Below are 18,964 nucleotides of genomic sequence, written 5' to 3'. Positions count from 1 at the left end.
TTGGAGTTAGACCTAGGCTCTCATTCAGGCTCTGCCTCTTACTAGGTGTGTGATCTTGGACAAGGTTTACTCCTCTGAGCCTCAGTTCTCTCATGCGCAAAGTAAACACGGCAGGGACTTCCCTGGTGGTCCAGTGGTTAAGAATCCATCTTGTAATGCAGCAGATGCAGATTCAGTCCCTGGTCAGGAAGCCAAGACCCTGCATGCCTCAGGGCAACTAAGCCCATGCACCACAACTACCGAGCCTGTGTCCAACGAGAAAGTCCACGGGCCACAATGAAAGGAAAGAGCCTTCAGGACACAACGAAGAACTTGCAGGCTGCACCTAAGACCCAGTGCAGCCAAATAAATAAATAATTTAAAATAATAAATAAATTAATATGCTTTGAAAATAAGTACATATGGTTTTGGTACCTATCTCAGAAAATGATTGTGAAGAGCTGATGAAATAATCCACATTAGGTTTTCAGTTCAGGACCAAACATATAATAAATGCTCAATAAATAAAGGTTATTTTATTTATTTCCTTTATGACATTGCTTCAAAAGTACTTTTTATGTTTTTATTTCCCACGTTTTCCATTGGAGGGTATGCTCACCGTCAGTGATACTGTATTGGTTATACTTGTACAATTATCTTCCAACAGGTAAGTAACTAGTGAATGTAAGAACAGAAAGTGTTTTTCAGAAACAATGAGCAAAAGAAAGCCTCAGGTGGGTATCGGGTCAATAGAATTTTTCTTGTTACTTCTTGACTCTCATGTACATGCCAGATCTTTGCAATTGCCACTAATTTTCCTGATAAAAGTGATGTTTCCCCTCTTCTTCTCCATAAATATTTTACGATAGTAACCACCTCACTGTCATTGACTGCCTTTCTGCAACTATGGCAGAAGCAACATGGTTTGGTCGACTCAAAGTACTTTCAAAAGTGGTAGCTAAAGGAAAGAAGTAATGAGAAAGTGTGTGACCTCGAAGATCTTGTCTTAAATATGAATCCATGGTAAAGGACACTATTTGGAATCTTTAGGTTTATGCGTGTGCAAATTCTGCAGAACCAGAGACCTACACCCAATAATGAAGAACAAGTGCCAATTGTTAGCTTTTTGTAAGGAGGGTGTTGCCCTGACTTAGAACCAATTGAGCTCTGTCTTCAGGAAGCACTTTAAGAAGGGCTTCCTCATTGTTGAGTACGAAGGTTTTCAACATTCTTTCAGTGAAGAGAACCTAGACTTGTCACCTCTGCTAAATTCCCTGAAGCCTCTCATGCAGCTTCTGTGTGCCTCAAACACATAGCACATGCCTATTCTCTAAAGATTCATCAGCTACAGCCCTTCGATTCTACAGAGAAAGCTGTAGAATTTTTTTTTTAAACGAGAGCCCATAAATACTTCTTTGACATATTAGCAGGGACACACGTGACTATGTTGATGTTTGAACAACATGACTAACTCCATGTATTTATTACAGTATACTCTGGCATGAGAAAAAAGGAAAAATGAGGGGAAAAGATACAACTCTTGCACACCAGCCTTGAAGTCCTAAATGGGAAGGAAAAACAGACCCTTACTTTGAAGGCTGAGGTGTAGACAATCTGCTAGCTTTCACTCCAGCCCTCTATCCCTTTCCAGGAGATGAATTACAGGAACTTGTATGGTTTGAGTTAAGGGAAACCCATTCCCCTGGTATGGGGGTATTGTCCTGGGGAGTGGAAGACAAGAAAGTTGATGTGTTGGGCTATAAATCTTGACTAAAAGGGTGTTTGGGGCTGTTCAGGCGCTTCCCAGCAGTTATATGACACAGTTAAAAGTGGCATCACAGTGAGGCCACATGCCGTGAGCTGGCCAACTGAACGACATCAGTGTGTCACCAATGGGGTAGATATACAGCGTGAAACAGATTGTGTTCTGCCCTCTCAACTTTGCGAGAAGGGCTCAGCTGATCAGGGAGCACAGAGCAACACACTCACAGCAGAACAGCCAGCTCTGCTGGTCATGCGTGAACTCCCCCACTGTGAATGGGACAGCAGGCAGCAGCGTGGCAGCTAAACAAGATTTATTAGAAGCCAAGAAAATCAAAACACACACCACAGAAAGCCCAAGGAGGGAGTGCTAAGTAACCCGCATGCCCAGCCTAAAAACACCCCTCCTCCATGTGCTGCCCTCCCTTTCTCTGTGAATCACCATCTCTCTAGAACAATAAAACATCACCCAGCCGCCACATCCAAGCTAGGATTTCATATCTCACAAATCAGTTTTTCAATCTTTGTGCTCTCAACTGAATGCAATTAGTATGTATTAAATTACATAATCCTAACCTTGACCTTAACCCCTAACACCTAACCTTGACCCTAACCCTTAACCCTTAACCCTGACCCTAACCGGGACCCTGCATTTTGCTTGATGTTGAAGAAAGCAGGAAACATAAGCACACCCACGGTCCCACCATTCGAGGAGTTTCCAGTCTTCTTGGGAACACGGACACATAAGACTGTGTTCTTTGTTTCTGGACAGAGTGCAGACCCTATGAACTTCTTTCTTGCACCATCCTGGGTGGCCATGACCCGTGAACATGGGTCCCTGAGAGTCTGGAAGGTGTGCTAGGTTCCTGTAATAGTTTGGTGAACCTTCTGCAAACCAGTTTTCACTCTGGGCTTGGCCATTCTGGGGATAGGATCAAGTTCATGCCTGGCTCTGTGAGAGAGTGGCTTTGGGTAAGTTTCTGACCCATCCATGCAGAAGAGCACCATGCAACACTCCACAGAGGCTTTTTGTTTTCCCCCTGTGTGCCTGACCCTGTCCTGGAAATTAGTACGTATCAGTAAACAGACAAAGATTTCTGTCCATCTGGTGGAAAAGATGATAACATGAAAAACAAGAGAAAGAGAGAATATGTTAGAAGGTGACAAATGGTACAGCAAAAAGTAACACATTGCGGTGTGACTAGATGGGGAGGCTGGGTGTAGCAGGGACAAGTTGCAATATGAAAACTGGGTGGTCTCAGTAGATCTGACTAAGAAGGTCAAATCTGAGCAAAGCCTTGAAAGAGCTGATGGAGTGAGTCTTATCTAGTAGAGAGAAAGCTGTGAGACAATCTTATTGAAAATTCCAGAATTATAAAGAAATCAATCAACTTGATAAATCCATTCTTCAACACAGTGAGGGAAAAATGACCTACAAATCAACTGAAAATGGAAAATGGAGCATCTGTCAACATTACTGAACCAAAACAATAACGTAGAGATGGTCCAGCCCCCACCTTATTTCAGGATATCAGGAACTAGTCCACATGATGACCCTCTGGAGGAAGCGGTGCAGATATCACCAAAAACAGATGAGAGACTTACCTGGCGGTGTCATGGTTAAGACTCTGTGCTCCTAATACTGCGGGCACCGGTTTGATCCCCGATCATGGAACTATGATCCTGCATGTCACACAGCAGGGCCAAAATAAACAAATAAATAAATAGAGATATGCTATTTAAAAAAAAGAAACTCAGGAAAAACAAAAAAAATAAAAAAAGAAACTCAGAGGAGGCAGACAGAAGCCACACTAAGGTAATGGAACTAAAGAAAATAACTTCTGCTGTCTATAGCATCCCAGCTGGAGATGCTTAAAGAACTCAATTCTTGTATTAAGTGTCAAGACCTGTATTTTAAACACAGAGATGGTGACATTAAGTAAACATTGTACTCCAGCCCTTCATATCACACATATATGTCATGTTTATTCCTGGCAAGTGGACTAAACCTTTTAAACACAACTAGAATGGCATGTCTAAAGCCATTCACCTTTTCTAAGCTAATTAAGTATTAACAGCCTGAAAGTGGTTGTGACTGTGGAATTTTCTCTTAAATACAGCTCCATGGAATAGCATACTATACCTGTGGTCAGTGGGTATACTTTGTCATTTACAAACAGGCATGGAGGGCCCACTATACCAAGAGCACTTTTCGGTCCTGGCCTTTGACTTCTGTGAAGCCTCTATACTGCTGATCACTCCTTCCTTCTTGAAAGCATTTCCTTCCCTGTTTCTCATTTCACTGTACTTCACCTTGTTTCATGAGTCGCTTCTGTTCCTCCTCCACCTAAGTCTTAAATGCTGACCATCCAGGTTGGAAGCAGAGATGTCTTTTGGAAGGATTCTCTGTGGACACCCTATCCTGTACATCTTATTGACCAAGCAACTCCTATCACAGAGATCCATCTTCTGGAAACACTCATGTGCAGCAGTATGTGAGTTATGAAATTGAATGTACTGGCATCTGATACTTCTTGTCTGCTCTCCCTTTCTTCCGTCTCTGACTCCCAGTCTCTAAAGTTTGGCTAGAACTCTAGGGGCAGACAAGAGCCACGCCTCAGTGACTTGAGGGCTTGCATCCCTCTGGCCACTGTACCTAGTTCATGAATGAACACAGGACACAAAATGAGTCAATGAGACTCTTCCCAAGACCTAGGCTAAAACTCCAGGAGAGATGCCTTCTCTTCTTTCTGGGATTATTAGCTGGATGAATTCTATAAACAAAGAACCAATCGAAGAATGATGCCAGAAGAGGAGACATAAAAACAGAATTTTGATAGTGTCATTTAAGCCTCTGGATCACACCATCAGGTACACATGTGAGTGTGCTAAGTCACTTCAGTCATGTCCGACTCATTGCAACCCTATGGACTGTAGCCCTCCAGGCTCCTCTGCCCATGGGATTCTCCAGGCAAGAATATTGGAGTGTGATGCCACGCCCTCCTCCAGGGGATCTTCCCAACCCAGGGACGGAACCTTTGTCTCTCATGTCTCCAGAACTGGCAGGCAGGTTCTTTACCACTAGCACCACCTGGGAAGCTCTAGTTATGTGAACCAATAAATCCTCCTTTTTCATTATGCCAGTTACATCTGGGTTTCTGAAGTTTGTGAACACAGAAACCCCAACTACCACAGGGAAAAAAGGTGGAAACAAACTAAATCTCTTCAATGGAGGTATGGCTAGTCAAACTATGGTGTGTGCTATGGAATACTATGCAACATAGAAAGAAGAGGCAATGTTATACATACTGTCATGGAAGTTCTCTAAGATGTATTTTTAAGCAAAAAAAGTAAGTGAAATGTGTAAAGAATGACCTTATTAATATTTTAGATTTTGTGTGTGTGTGGTGTGTGTTGGAGCAGGGCATGGGACTCATTCCAGTATTCTTGCCTGGAGAATTCCATGGACAGAGGAGCCTGGTGGGCTACAATACATGCGGTTGCAAAGACTTGGACACGACTGAACAACTCATGGTGTGTGGTGTGTCTGTGTGTGTGAAGGAAAACAGAGTAGAAGGAATTATTCTGAAATGTCTACAACAGTTATCACTAGAGAGAGGAGGGAGTTAAGAAGTGAGAGATGTGTATAAAGATGGACTATCTGTACTTTTCCATTGGTTTTCTAACTTTATTAAACTGAGCACACATTTATAACTCTGAGGTAAATTAAAATATTTAAACTGGAAGACATCCTGTCCCCAGGTATTTACTTCTGGTCCCCACTGCATCTCATTCCACAATTTAGCACACCTAAAACCAACATTTCCCCCCATATGTCTTCTTCTTCTGGCCCTAATTAATGAGATCACCTAATCACTGGAGTACCAGATGTGAACACTCCCAGACATGGCTCTTCTTCCCGCATCCACGCCCCTCAACATCCCCACGGCCACTAGACGTCATCAGCCCCGCCCTCTAAGCACCTCCCACATCCACGCCCCTCAACATCCCCACGGCCACTAGGCGTCATCAGCCCCGCCCTCTAAGCACCTCCCGGATTCGTCCTTCTCGCTGTCCTGATTTCTGCCTCTGCTGCCCAGGCCCTCATTATGAGTGGCCTGGCTTATTACTGTACACATCTACCCAATCGCCAAGACTCCACGCTTCCTTATCTTTCATTCTCTCCCACAAAAAGATGTTCTAAATGCAGCTCTGAGCCTGTGATTCCTCTGCCTGACAATCTTCAGCAGACATATTAATAGGAATAAAGTCCACACTCTGGGGCATGGCACGCTCGGTCCTCTCTGATCTGCCTCATGACGGCACCTCCAGTTTCACCTTCTCACCGTTCTCCTCCCCACATCCCACACATGGCAAGTATCTGGCAGCTTCCGGAGCGTGCCAAGCCCTCTCTCACTTCAGTGTCTTTGCACAGGCAGTTTCCTCTGCTTTAGCTCACTTTTTCCCGCCTTCTTTTCCTGACTCACTCCCTCTTTCTTCAAAGGTCAAGGGAAGCATCCCTGTTTCTGATTCTTCTAGAGGGATGGGGTACCATTTTTACGTATACTCTTGAAATGCTCTGCCCCGGCCACCTCCCTTGTCATACTTTACTGTAATGATCCCTTTACTCACGTGGCTTCTTTCCAGAGTCCCCAAACAGGGTGGTGACAAAGTATAGGCTCAGAGCAGAATCCTGCTCTATCATTTAATAGCTGTGAGACTTCAGGGCAATTAACCTGATTTCTGCACCTCTGTTTCCTCATCTGTACAATGAATTGTACCCAGCCACAAAACTGCTGTGAAGATTAAGCAGGCCCATCTACACGGAGTGCTGGAAATAGTGCCTGGCTTATGGAAAGCACCAAATAAGGGCTGCTTCATTCATATTATTAACCATCTCTGTGTCTAGTCCAATGTCTGGCATGTAAGAGATGCTCAATAAATGAACAATTACTTTTTAAAACAAAGTATTTTGAAAAAAATAGTTCTGTAGAAGCATTCATTCCCCAAGATGTGGCTCCATTTTAAGGTGAGACTTTGTACCAGGATACATAAAATAAAGGAAAATGCCATTTAGAAACCAATTTCAAATAACATGAGTGCTAATTGCAGTCATCCAGAACATAGCCACTCATCATGGCTCTGGGGCCATCATTCACACAGCTTTATATAAAAACCACCTCACCCATCAATTTTAACATCATAAATGGTAAAAGTGCTATCCCCCATTCTAACAGTCTTTATTTTTTTTCTTTTGTTTTTGTTTTTTAACTTTACAATATTGTATTGGTTTTGCCATATATCAACAGGTATACACGTGTTCTCCATCCTGAACCCTCCTCCCTCCTCCCTCCCCGTACCATCCTTCTGGGTCGTTCCAGTGCACCAGCCCCAAGCGTCCAGTATCGTGCATCGAACCTGGACTGGCTGAGCCATTAAAAAGAATACACTGGAATCAGTTCTAATGAGGTGGATGAAGCTGGAGCCTATTATACAGGGTGAAGTAAGCCAGAAAGAAAAACACCAATACAGTATACTAACGCATATATATGGAATTTAGAAAGATGGTAACGATAACCCTGTAGACGAGACAGCAAAAGAGACACTGATGTATAGAACAGTCTTTTGGACTCTGTGGGAGAGGGAGAGGGTGGGATGATTTGGGAGAATGGCATTGAAATATGTATAATATCATATATGAAACAGTCTTGAGAATTTCATTTGCAACACAATTTGGAAATGTTGGCAGAATGATTCTCTGGCAGGACTATTTTTTCAAGTACTACTTCTCCAACTAAAAATTACTAAAAATTTCAAGACAAGATGATTTCCAAGAACTTGTTCAGCACCAGCGGGAGGGCGTGAAACCTCTGTCACCTTTGTTCCTGTCAAAACCAAATGTCCTTACTTGGATCATGCTTTATTGTCCCCCAAAGATCCACGCATATCCAAGATGTTACAAGTTCATTGCATTCAAACCATGACTGCTGGTGAGACAGTTTGAAACCTGGGACCCTTTGTGGCAACACTTGTACCTGGATGAATGTCTCCTCAAGCAACAGAATACAAAGAAACTACAAGGGACTAACTTGTACACAATATTACACAATAACTGTGTGTGTATACATGCTGGAGCTCCAATACTTTGGCTCCTTGATGTAAAGAGTCAACTTACTGGAAAAGACCCTGATGCTGGGAAAGATTCACGGCAGGAGGAGAAGGCAGTGAGAGACAATGAGATGGTTGAATGGCATCACCAATTCCATGGAAACGAGTTTGTGTAAACTCTGGGAGATAGTAAACGACTGGGAAGTCTGGTGTGCTGCAGTTCATGGGGTCACGAAGAGTCAGACATGACTGAGCGACTGCACAGCAACAGCATGGTCGTGCACACCTAGAGCCAACTGTAGATAACAAGATACACAGAGACCAGAGAGCCAACCGCAACTTCGGAGGAGCCAGCAGCGAAAGCAGGGTACCATGCATGCCCCTGCACATAACCACACCAAAGGCAAGCAAACCACCTGAGCCTCTCCTCCAGCCCAACTCCTGGACACAACCTCACCCTCATCCTAAATAAGGAACTAGCTTCCCTCTCCCCACCTGGAAGAGTGAGCAAGAGAAAGTGTTATCCCTGGTGGCTCAGACAGTAAAGTGTCGGTCTACAATGCGGGAGACCTGGTTTCGATCCCTGGGTTGGGAAGATCCCCTGGAGAAGGAAATGGCAATCCACTCCAGTACTATTGCCTGGAAAATCCCATGGACAGAGGAGCCTGGTAGGCTACAGTCCATGGGGTCGCAAAGAGTCGGACATGACTGAGCGACTTCACTTTCACTTTCACCATCCCTTGCTGCAACAGGGGCCCTAATAAAGCCTTGCCTGCCCTCTGATCAATTCCTATTGATTAAGGAGGCCAAGAACCCTGGTCGGTAACAATGGGGCAGAAAAGAGAGAGGAAAGGGATTGAGAGGCTAAGGGAGAGGGGACAGAAGGGCCTGACTCTTCAAAGGGGTTAAATTGAAAGAGGTGTGTGGTTGGAGCATCAAACATCATAGGATGGAATATGTGGGGACCTTTCTTTCTCTCTGCTGCTCACCTCCCCTATCCGAGAGCCCCATCCTCAAGGAATGTTTAATCCTCTCCGTCAAAGCATACATGTGTTTGCTCAGTTGCTTAGTCATGTCCAACTCTTTGCAACCTCATGGACTGTAGCCTGCCAGGCTCCTCTGTCCATGGGATTCTCCAGGCAAGAATACTGGAGAGGGTTGCCACTTCCTCCTCCAAGAGATCTACCCAATCCAGGGATCAAACCTGAGTCCTCTGCATCTCCTACACTGGTAGGTATATTCTTTACCACTGGGCCACCTGGGAAGATGACTGTTTCAATGCAACTAAATCCCTTCTGTTGAACTCTGGCCCAGATCTCATGATGTCCCACTTTTCAGTAGATCTGGTGGACAGAGAAGACCAGGCAACATTTATCTTGCAGACCTCAGGGAGGATTTGGGGACTGGAGGAGGGAGAGAGTAACACACAGGCAGGCCCTCTGGAAGCCATCTATTTCACCCTCTGGATCCCAGAGCTTTGATCTCGCTCCACAGATCATCTCTCTGTAATCACATCACATCTTTCTTTCCATAAAGCCTGAAAGATTAGGGACAACTGACTTATGATAATAATAACAAGTCCAATATTCATGCAGCTCCTTTTTTTCCAAGGGAACTGGAGGCCCTTCCAAGGTCTCCACATTCATCTTGCAGCCCTTCTGCAAGGTGGGCTGCCAGGCTAACAGCACTTTTGCTATTTAGCAGTACAGGAACTGGGCTAGGGAAAGAGCTTAGAGATTTTGCGATGGTAAATGAGAGGATGTGTTGTAAGTCAGACTCTGATGAGTCTACTGAACAAACAAAATTTCATATCGTGCAATGAATCCCCCTAAAGAGCAGTATTCCCTGCAAAAACAATATTGGAGGTTTCTAGAAAGACTCTAGGAAATATATGAATAGACACAATTTTTTTTACAGATATCTTAAAATGTGGAGAAAGAACAGGAAGTAGCAGTTGAGGTTGGCAGGCAGGATCTTTACAGGAAACGTTAACTCTGACCTTCCTCATCGCCACTGATTTCTGTCACCAATTTCTACTGGTCTGTCTTTCCAAGGAGACCTTAAAGACCTTTCTTTAACTATGTTTTTTGCCGGGGAATAAGATCTCATTTCTCATTCCAGAAAATATGCTGCTCTATCAAGATAGAGTGAGCAGGCATCAGATGGAGCTAGGGATGTTTCAGAACTAACTTGCTTCTTCAGGACGCTGATTCTTCCAGCTTTTGTCTCACTTGCTTTTTTTTCTTTTAGACTCTGCTATTATGTCTAGCCTAAGAGCAGACTATTCAAATTACACTGGCTAAGGCTCCCTCATAGTGACAGGAATGCTGTCACTATGGTTCTCTCTGAAATTATTAGCACTTTCACTGGTGCTTCAGAAAGATGACAGCAAGTGGAACCCAAATGCCTGCAGCACTGAGTTTCTTTACTTTTTTAAACTTTTGATTATATATTAGGGTAGAGCAAATTAACAATGTTGTGACAGTTTCAGATGGACAGCAAGGGGACTCAGTCATACATGTACATGTATCCATTCTGTCCCCAACTTCCCTCACATCCAGACTGCCATATAACATTGAGGAGAGCTCCTTGTGCTATATAGTAGGTTCTTGTTCACTATCCATTTTAAATATAGCAGTGTATACATGTTAATCCCGTAGGAAGCATCACTACAAACAAAGCTAGTGGGAGTGATGGAATTCCAGTTGAGTTATTTCAAATCCTAAAAGATGATGCTGTGAAAGTGCTGCACTCAATATGCCAGCAAATTTGGAAAACTCAGCAGTGGCCACAGGACTGGAAAAGGTCAGTTTTCATTCCAATCCCAAAGAAGGGCAATGCTAAAGAATGCTCAAACTACCACACAATTGCACTCATCTCACACGCTAGTAAAGTAATGCTCAAAATTCTCCAAGCCAGGCTTCAACAGTACATGAACCATGAACTTCCAGATGTTCAAGCTGGATTTAGAAAAGCCAGAGGAACCGGAGATCAAATTGCCAACATCCACTGGATCATCAAAAAAGCAAGCGAGTTCCAAAAAAACATCTACTTCTGCTTTATTGACTATTCCAAGGCCTTTGACTGTGTAGATCACAATAAACTGTGGAAAATTCTTAAAGAGATGGGAATACCAGACCACCTGACCTGCCTCCTGAGAAATCTGTATGCAGGTCAAAAAGCAACAGTTAGAACTGGACATGGAACAACAGACTGGGTCCAAATAGGAAAAGGAGTATGTCAAAGCTGTATATTGTCACCCTGCTTATTTAACTTATATGCAGAGTACATCATGAGAAATGTCAGGCTGGATGAAGCACAAGCTGGAATCAAGATTGCTGGGAGAAATATCAATAACCTCAGATATGCAGAAAGTGAAGAAGAACTAAAGAGCCTCTTGATGAAAGTGAAAGAGGAGAGTGAAAAAGTTGACTTAAAACTCAACATTCAGAAAACGAAGATCATGGCATCCGGTCCCACCACTTCATGGGAAATAGATGGGGAAACAGTGTAAACAGTGACAGACTCTTTTCCTGGGCTCCCAAACCACTGCAGATGGTAACTGCACCCATGAAATTAAAAGACGCTTGCTCCTTGGAAGAAAAGTTATGACCAACCTAGACAGCATATTAAAAAGCAGAGACATTACTTTGCCAAAAAAGATCTATCTAGTCAAAGCTATGGTTTTTCCAGTAGTCATGTATGGATGTGAGTTGGACTATAAAGAAAGCCAAGCAGCAAAGAATTGATGCTTTTGAACTGTGGTGTTGGAGAAGACTCTTGAGAGTCTCTTGGACTGCAAAGAGATCCAACCAGTCATCCTAAAGAAATCAGTCCTGAATATTCATTGGAAGGACTGATACTGAAGTTGAAACTCCAATACTTTGGCCACCTGATGGGAAGAGCCGACTCATTAAAATGACTTTGATGCTGGGAAAGATTGAAGGCAGGAGGGGAAGGGGACGACAGAGGATGAGATGGTTGGAGGGTGAGTTTGAGTAAGCTCTAGGAGTTGGTGATGGACAGGGAAGCCTGGCGTGCTGCAGTTCATGGGGTCGCAAAGAGTCAGATGTGACTGAGCGACTGAACTGAACTGAACTAAACATGTCAATCCCAAACTGCCTATCTCTTTTCTCCTTCTTTTCCTGCTGGCAATCACACGTTTGTTAAGTCTATTAGTCTGTTTCTGCTTTGTAAGTAAAGAACTATTAATTTGTTAATAGTTTCAGACTGTGTACCATCAGGCTTCACCCTCCTCGTTATCATATGCACAGGCTGGCACTAAGTGCCCACCTGGACAGGAAGAAGAACAACAGATCTGCATAAATCCTTCCTCTACTGCCAGCAAGCCCTCTTGATCTGGACATCTGCCCCAGCAGGCATCTTAGCAGTAACCATCTCTCAACTGACCAGCAGGCTGATCAGTGGGGAGGCTGCCGTCCCCACAGCAAATGAAAATCCCTGTTCTTATTGCAGATGTGGAATCACTTAAGAAGACTATTACAGGAGGTGCTCACCCTTCTCTGTTGAGTTCTTGTTCACCTGGCACCTGGCACTAATACAGGCGGCTATTGAAACAAACGGTTCAGTACAGAAAAGCAGCCACACTCCTTCACGTCCTAAGCAGGGTGTAACTTTTCTTTTTCTACTTAAAATGGTTTTAAAAGTCCTACCTCATATTTGGAAAGCAGATGCTATTTAAACCTTTCTCTTCTCAGAGAAGGAAATGGCAATCCACTCCAGTATTCTTGCCTGGAAAAGTCCATGGGCAGAGGAGCCTGGTGGGCTGCAGTCCATGGGGTTACATGTCTGAGCACGTGTGCGTGAGAAGGGTGAAGGGAGATGGGTCGGTAGCAATAAACTGGTAGAACTCAAACAAACGAAACCTTCTCTTCTACTTAACATTAATCAATCCTCTCACCTTGTGAGACTGGCATCATTATTTATAATTTTCAAAGAAACTAGGGTTCAGGCAAGAATATAAATATTACCAAGTCAAGATATAAATAATGCCAGAGTTAGGAATTCAAACCATTGCAACCCATTTTGCATCTGATAATAAGCTCTTACTTCTATGAGTAGTAAAATTATTTACAACTTCATCAATGCTTTTAAGATCAAAAGGAGACAATTTTACATTTATTATGTGAGATCATGGACATTTAGACATAATGAAGAAAAACAGATTACAGAAGCCTGTGACTTGAATCATCAGAAAAATGTTATAAATTTACCAAGACTAAACAGAACCCAGACAAATGGAAAACAAACCTTTGTGGGTTAAAGACCAAAGCCGAAACTTGGGAATAAAATGTGGAAACTAGGGTGGGCTGCCAAAGTGATATAATTGGAATATTTGAATTTTTGTCACTTAGAACAAGAGGAAGCCAGGTGAAGGAAAGGACAGGTAATAGTGAAATTAATAGAACTAACTCAATAGAGGTTAAAAATGAAATTCAGGAAAAGAACCTTAGAATTTAAAAATGATTAACCAAAAGGGGGAACAGGACAATATCAGGGCAGAAAACCATGCCTGCTATATTAAATGGAGCATGTGAGGAAAGAGTTTTCCAAATTATTTTCCTAACTTCTGCTTACATCCCAGCTTTGTTACATTACTCAGAGCACATAGACCAGTATTCCAAGGAGCTCACCTTCCTCTGTTAAATGTTAGGTACTATTCCCATATATTGGAGAAGGAAATGGCAACCCACTCCAGTGTTCTTGCCTGGAGAATCCCAGGGACGGGGGAGCCTGGTGGGCTGCCGTCTATGGGGTCACACAGAGTCAGACACGACTGAAGCGACTTAGCAGCAGCAGCATTCCCATATATTTGCCTGAACTGTGATTAGGGTTTCCCACTGCCCATGGGTGAACTTATACCAGATGAAATCTTGACCTGAGACAAGCTAAGGGAAAGAAAGCACTCCAAGAGTCCCAGCTCTCTGGTTCCATGTCTCAAACTTTACCTCCAGAGGCAAAATGGTAAGTTTTTTTTAAAAAAAGAAAATTAGTCTGGTTGCTAGTTTTTAATTCTAAGCATTTTGAGATCTAGGAAGTTCCACAAAGAGATTGTTAACAGAGACAAAGATCACAGAATTTCAAGCAACACAAATGGCTAATTCATGCTAATTAGTGATTTTTGGCAAATAACATGACAGACATCCATTTCATGCGGAATGCTCCTCAAATGACAGCGGGAGTGTGACATGCATATGTAATTCAATTTAATTTAATGCTATAATTGTTTTAAAGACAATGTTTCGACCTCTTAAAGCATTTGGTGAGAGATGCACCTTTTCTATTTTGAAATGAAGAAAAGAGCTTAACTTGCCTTGCTGAATAAAATGGACACCATGAAGAAATCCAGTAAGAAACTCTCTGAAATATCTTTGTAGTCGAAATGGAAAAAGATCACTGTGAACCCCAAGTGAGTAAACTGATGGACTGGGTTACAGAAAGAGGTCCGCAGCAGCTTCATGCCTGCAATGACCATCAGAAAAATGTCCCAGCTGTTGAAAAGGAAAGAAAGGAGATGATCAGTGGCGGTCCATACGCTTCTGGGTGAGTTACAACGGCTCACGTGTCTTGAGTGCTTACTGTGAGTTATGCACATTACAAAAAGCCAAGACGGTAGGTTATTATCTTCATTTTACAGAGGAGTAAACTGAATCTCAGAGTTTCAGTCACTCATCTCATGGGGTGAGACTAGGATTGAAACTGGATCCCAAGGGACTCGCCAACACAGACTCTGCCACTAGAGGCAGCTTCCCCACTGCGCTCAGAACTTTGCAATCAAGGGCACAGAGCTTCCTGAGAGCTTATCTGAAGGAGCTACTGCATTGTCAAGTTCCATGGGAAGCTTGGTGGCAAGTGAGAAAGCAGAGCAGGTTGTCCTTGTTAGCATCTGCTCAGTGCAAGCCTTTAAAAAAATTACAAAATCTCACTGAATCAATGCCATAACAGTGAGAAGTGTTAGTCACTGGGTCGTGTCCAACTCTTTGCGATGCCATGGACTGTAGCCCGCCAGGCTCCTCTGTCCACAGAATTCTCCAGGCAAGAATACTAGAGTGGGTTGCCATTCTTTTCTCCAGGGGATCTTCCTGATCCAGGGATCGAACCCAGGCCTCCTGCATTGCAGGCAGATTCTTTAACGTCTGAGTAACAGTAGCTAATATTAAATTCTGATTTAAGGAAAAATCCCACTGTCTCAATAAAGCTGTATTTACTTTACATATTCATTGCCAATGTTTTCCACCATATTTGTTGTCTTTGTAAACGTAAGCTTTCTGATCTTGTTTTCCCCACTGAAAGTTACATCAACAACATGACACAGGCCCCCACGACCTAGACCTTTTGAGTTAAGAAGCAGGACAGAGGCAGACCCACAAAGAAATAGCAGGACTTTGCTGTGAGGACCAAACTCCTGAATTTGCCTGTCTAACCATTTTGGGGGCAGGTGCTGTGTGCACAATTCTAGCAGACAACAAGGTCAACAATCTACCCATCTTGAGACGGGAAGGTAACTGATCAGTGCTCAGAACAGCCAGAAAGAGCACACCACTACCTCCTTGAGGGGTCTGTCCTTTTGAAAGAAAGTCTTGCACATTTTAACCAGATTCCCCTCCAGTTTGAACATCCTATTTGGGAACTCAAAAGAAAAAGAAGTGGAAGTATGTTCCAGAGAACAGTTGCACTTAAAAGTTAGGTTTCCTTTTAAAAAAAAATTTTATTAACATATAGCTGATTTACAATGTGGTGATAATTTCTGCTGTACAGCACTGACTCAGTTATACCCTTATCAGCATTAATACGTCAGGATCCAGGCATTAAAAGCATGTCTCCTAAGTCTTGGCATCTATCAAGTACAAAATTGTCATTTTTGTCATCAAAAAGATCTAATGGTAGTATTTTCATTGGCCTTTGGCCTCAGTCTAGTAATTTATACGCTTTCAGACCTAGTGTTGCAATCGATTCTACCCTGTCCCTGAGTGAGGTCTGATCAAAGCACGTGTGGGCTTAGATTTGGCTTCTGAGAAAAACTAGTCCTGATTACATGCAGATGTGGGGAGAGTGAGAAGGTGTTTAGCAACCTCTATTCCTTCAGCGAGGCTGAGCACTGCTCCATAACCCCTTTCTTTTCCAGTAGAAACTAATGACCATGATGAACTTACAGTATGAAAACAGGACTTGAGGCCCGTCTGCCGTTGACAACAGCCCAGGATATCAGAATCCCAATGGCACAGCCAAAGTTCTTGGGGAGAGGAGACCCAAAGATAAGGTGTCCCAAGGCTAGGGATATTCTGGTTTTCAAAGGAGATGAGTGGGTTTTCTCGGTTATTCAGGCAAAAATCTAGATGAGGGTTAATGCTAAACTGTGTTTTCCATGACCATGACTAAAGTGGACAGTGCCCATTTTATATTTATTAATGACGACTGGTAAAGACTAAGAGAGAGCTTAAGGAGTGATGCTTAGGGCTTTTCTAACATTGCAACTGTAATGGTTACAGCTAATGGTTCACAGATGGTTGTAGGCTTAGCTAAAGATTTTATAAAGGCTTAAGTAGCAATCAGTGAACAATGGCCTGGAACAAAGGCAAAGCATCCTTTTAAATCACACTGGCAGATGCCTAACAAGACCCCATGAAGCACCCACTCATTTACCAGCCCACTCAATTGTCCATCCATCTGTCCATCCTCCTACCATTTCCTGTTATTACAAGTTGACTAAGAAATGGTGCCTGCCATTGAGGAGTTCACTATCTGGTACTGTGGTTCTCAATGCGGGTAGGGTGTGGGCTGGGCTTACCCAGGTCTCTAGGTCTCTAGGAGATACTGACACATGGCCTCCTGCTGTCCAGTTTGAGAACAGGTGGTGTAGTGGGGTACTTGAAATCTTGAGAGAGGTTTTTTAAGTCTTCAGATGGATGCCTCGAGAATATAAAGGAGTCATCACTTTGGGCTCTGAGAAAAAGAATTCTGTTCGTATCGTCTGGGAGTTAAGAGTATTTGCAGGTACATAGGAAAGATGCCACTTCTAACTTTAGTGTCTTGAAAAAAATAGAGATTAATATTACTTAAAATTGGACTCTCAACGAATTGGGTTTATTCGACTCTTTGTAATTCCTAACCTTTATATCCATCCTCCACCAACAGCCAGAGCTGCTTGGCCTCAACTGGCAGGTTTGACTCTCAAGGTCCTAGTCCTGAGGTGGGGAAGTGAGAACGTTAAATGCTTTGCTGATTTATTGCAGGGCAACACTGGTACTTGGGTGGCTGCTTTGGTTCTGACTGTGAATCCTTGTTCTGGAAACTGAGGATCTACCTTGTCCCAGAATGTCTTCATGGGGTCAGCCAAAATGGACCCACACTGGAAACAGCTGCCACTAGAAACTCACTGGATGTTCTAGATGTAGGGCTATCTCACGCATGGGGCCCCACCCAAACTGTAAAGAGGTCTGCAGTCGCGCCAGATGCCTTCTCTGTCTAGTAAGTCTAAACCTTCATCACTGGATCCAACGTCTAGGAGTTTAAATACCAAACGGTATGGACTTCTTGGGCTTCCCAGGCGGCACTAGTGGTAAAGAACCCACCTGCCAAGTCAGGAGACATAAGAGACATGGGTTTTATCCCTGAGTCAGGAAGACCCCCTGGAGGAGGGTATGACAACCCACTCCAGTATTCTTGCCTGGAGAATCCCATGGACAGTGGAGCCTGGAGGGCTACAATCTATAGGATTGCAAAGAGTCAACATGATTGAAGTGACTTAGCACACACACATGGACTTCTTGCCCTGGCCTGATCGAACCAGGTCTGGTATAGAAGGAAAGCAGAGTCTAATAAAGACAGGAAGGTTATAAGGTCATTTCATTTAGCATCTGCTTTGAGTGACCACGAATCTATTCAAGGTCCAACCAAGAAATAACATGACTTTTATCTGAGTTTGCTTAATCTTTGACAAATACTGATTAATTTGTTCTCACCCCACACCCCTAAAGGAAGAGTACGCCTGCTTGAAATTACACATAATGGTTGACATGGTCATGTGATGTTTAAGCAACATGACTCAGAAGCAAATCTGAGAAGGAATCTCTTTTACATCCTCCTCCTCTATTGACTCACTGGCAGAAATGTCAACCTTTTGTAGGAAAAACACATCCATAAATTATCAAGTAGACTTTCATTTGTAAATTCAGAGTTCATTTTAAAATAAAACATTTTGCAAAAACATGAGCATCTTGATGACATGAAGTCTCTTTGTGGTCCATTTTTTCTTTTAATTACAAGGCTTCTCCTGATAAATCTCTGTCACTGCAGAGAGAGCAGTGACAGTGATTAATTTCCCCCTCCCTCAAGCACAAAATGATACAGTCTTTGCTAAATGAAATGACATGAGGCAATTCATAGAGTTGTAGGCATGATCGTCAGAACTCCAGGAACCCCGGGATCACACTGTGCTGCCATCATCTCATTAAGGCTTCTGACTAATGTTCCACAGGATGATTTTCAAATCTATTGACAATTTATTTCCAAGATCACTTCAAGCAGATCTAACTCTGTTTGCACCCCAGTCTTTCTACAATAACCATCTAGCCACAGCAAGTTTGAGTAAAAGGCCACCATGGCTTACTGTTACTTGGCCCATCATTAGTAGACAGAATTGGCTCTTGCTGCAGCCTGTTCAGAGAAAATGCACTAGATTTTGAAAACGTGTTGATTCAAATCATAGTGTGAAAAAACTTCTCCACTTACTGGGTACCAAGTCGCCGGTAATTGCTTATTGAAAATGCATCCGTTGTGAGGGCATTCAAAATAATTGCTGGGTACAAGATGTATTTTTCAAAACATTGAAGCCAAACATAGAGTCTTTCAAACCACATTAAATGGGCAACATCTGAAAGAAACACAAAACCACTGAGAACAGCCACCGATCAAATTATTTTTCTTAAGTACATGTGATAATAAGTGATACTCCCCTTCCTTTCATTCAAAAGCTGCAGAACTCTAGATACATGATAGACCAATTTTCTTTCTAAGCAGGCACTTTTTTTTGTTCTACATCGTTCGTAAATAATAATATACAGTATAGGCCAGTTTCCTAATTTTTCAAGTCAAT

The 18,964-nt window shown here is 42.9% G+C and overlaps 1 protein-coding gene across 1 annotated transcript in view; it reads right to left on the bottom strand.

Annotated features, from left to right (window-relative positions):
• Window positions 1-18,964, bottom strand: part of PCNXL2 (pecanex-like 2 (Drosophila)) — a 168,977-nt gene that overhangs the window by 126,530 nt on the left and 23,483 nt on the right. The window contains exons 4-5 of the mRNA XM_010838597.1: window positions 18,601-18,742; window positions 14,183-14,360 (exon numbers count right to left, since the gene is read on the bottom strand). Coding sequence (XP_010836899.1) covers window positions 14,183-14,360; window positions 18,601-18,742 — 320 coding nt within the window. The remainder of the gene's footprint in view (window positions 1-14,182; window positions 14,361-18,600; window positions 18,743-18,964) is intronic.

The sequence above is a fragment of the Bison bison genome, unplaced genomic scaffold (assembly GCF_000754665.1).
Source record: "Bison bison bison isolate TAMUID 2011002044 unplaced genomic scaffold, Bison_UMD1.0 scf7180017864099, whole genome shotgun sequence".
NCBI lineage: Eukaryota > Metazoa > Chordata > Mammalia > Artiodactyla > Bovidae > Bison > Bison bison.
Note: the sequence above shows the minus strand (reverse complement) of the source record. Positions and strands in the feature narration are given on the sequence as shown.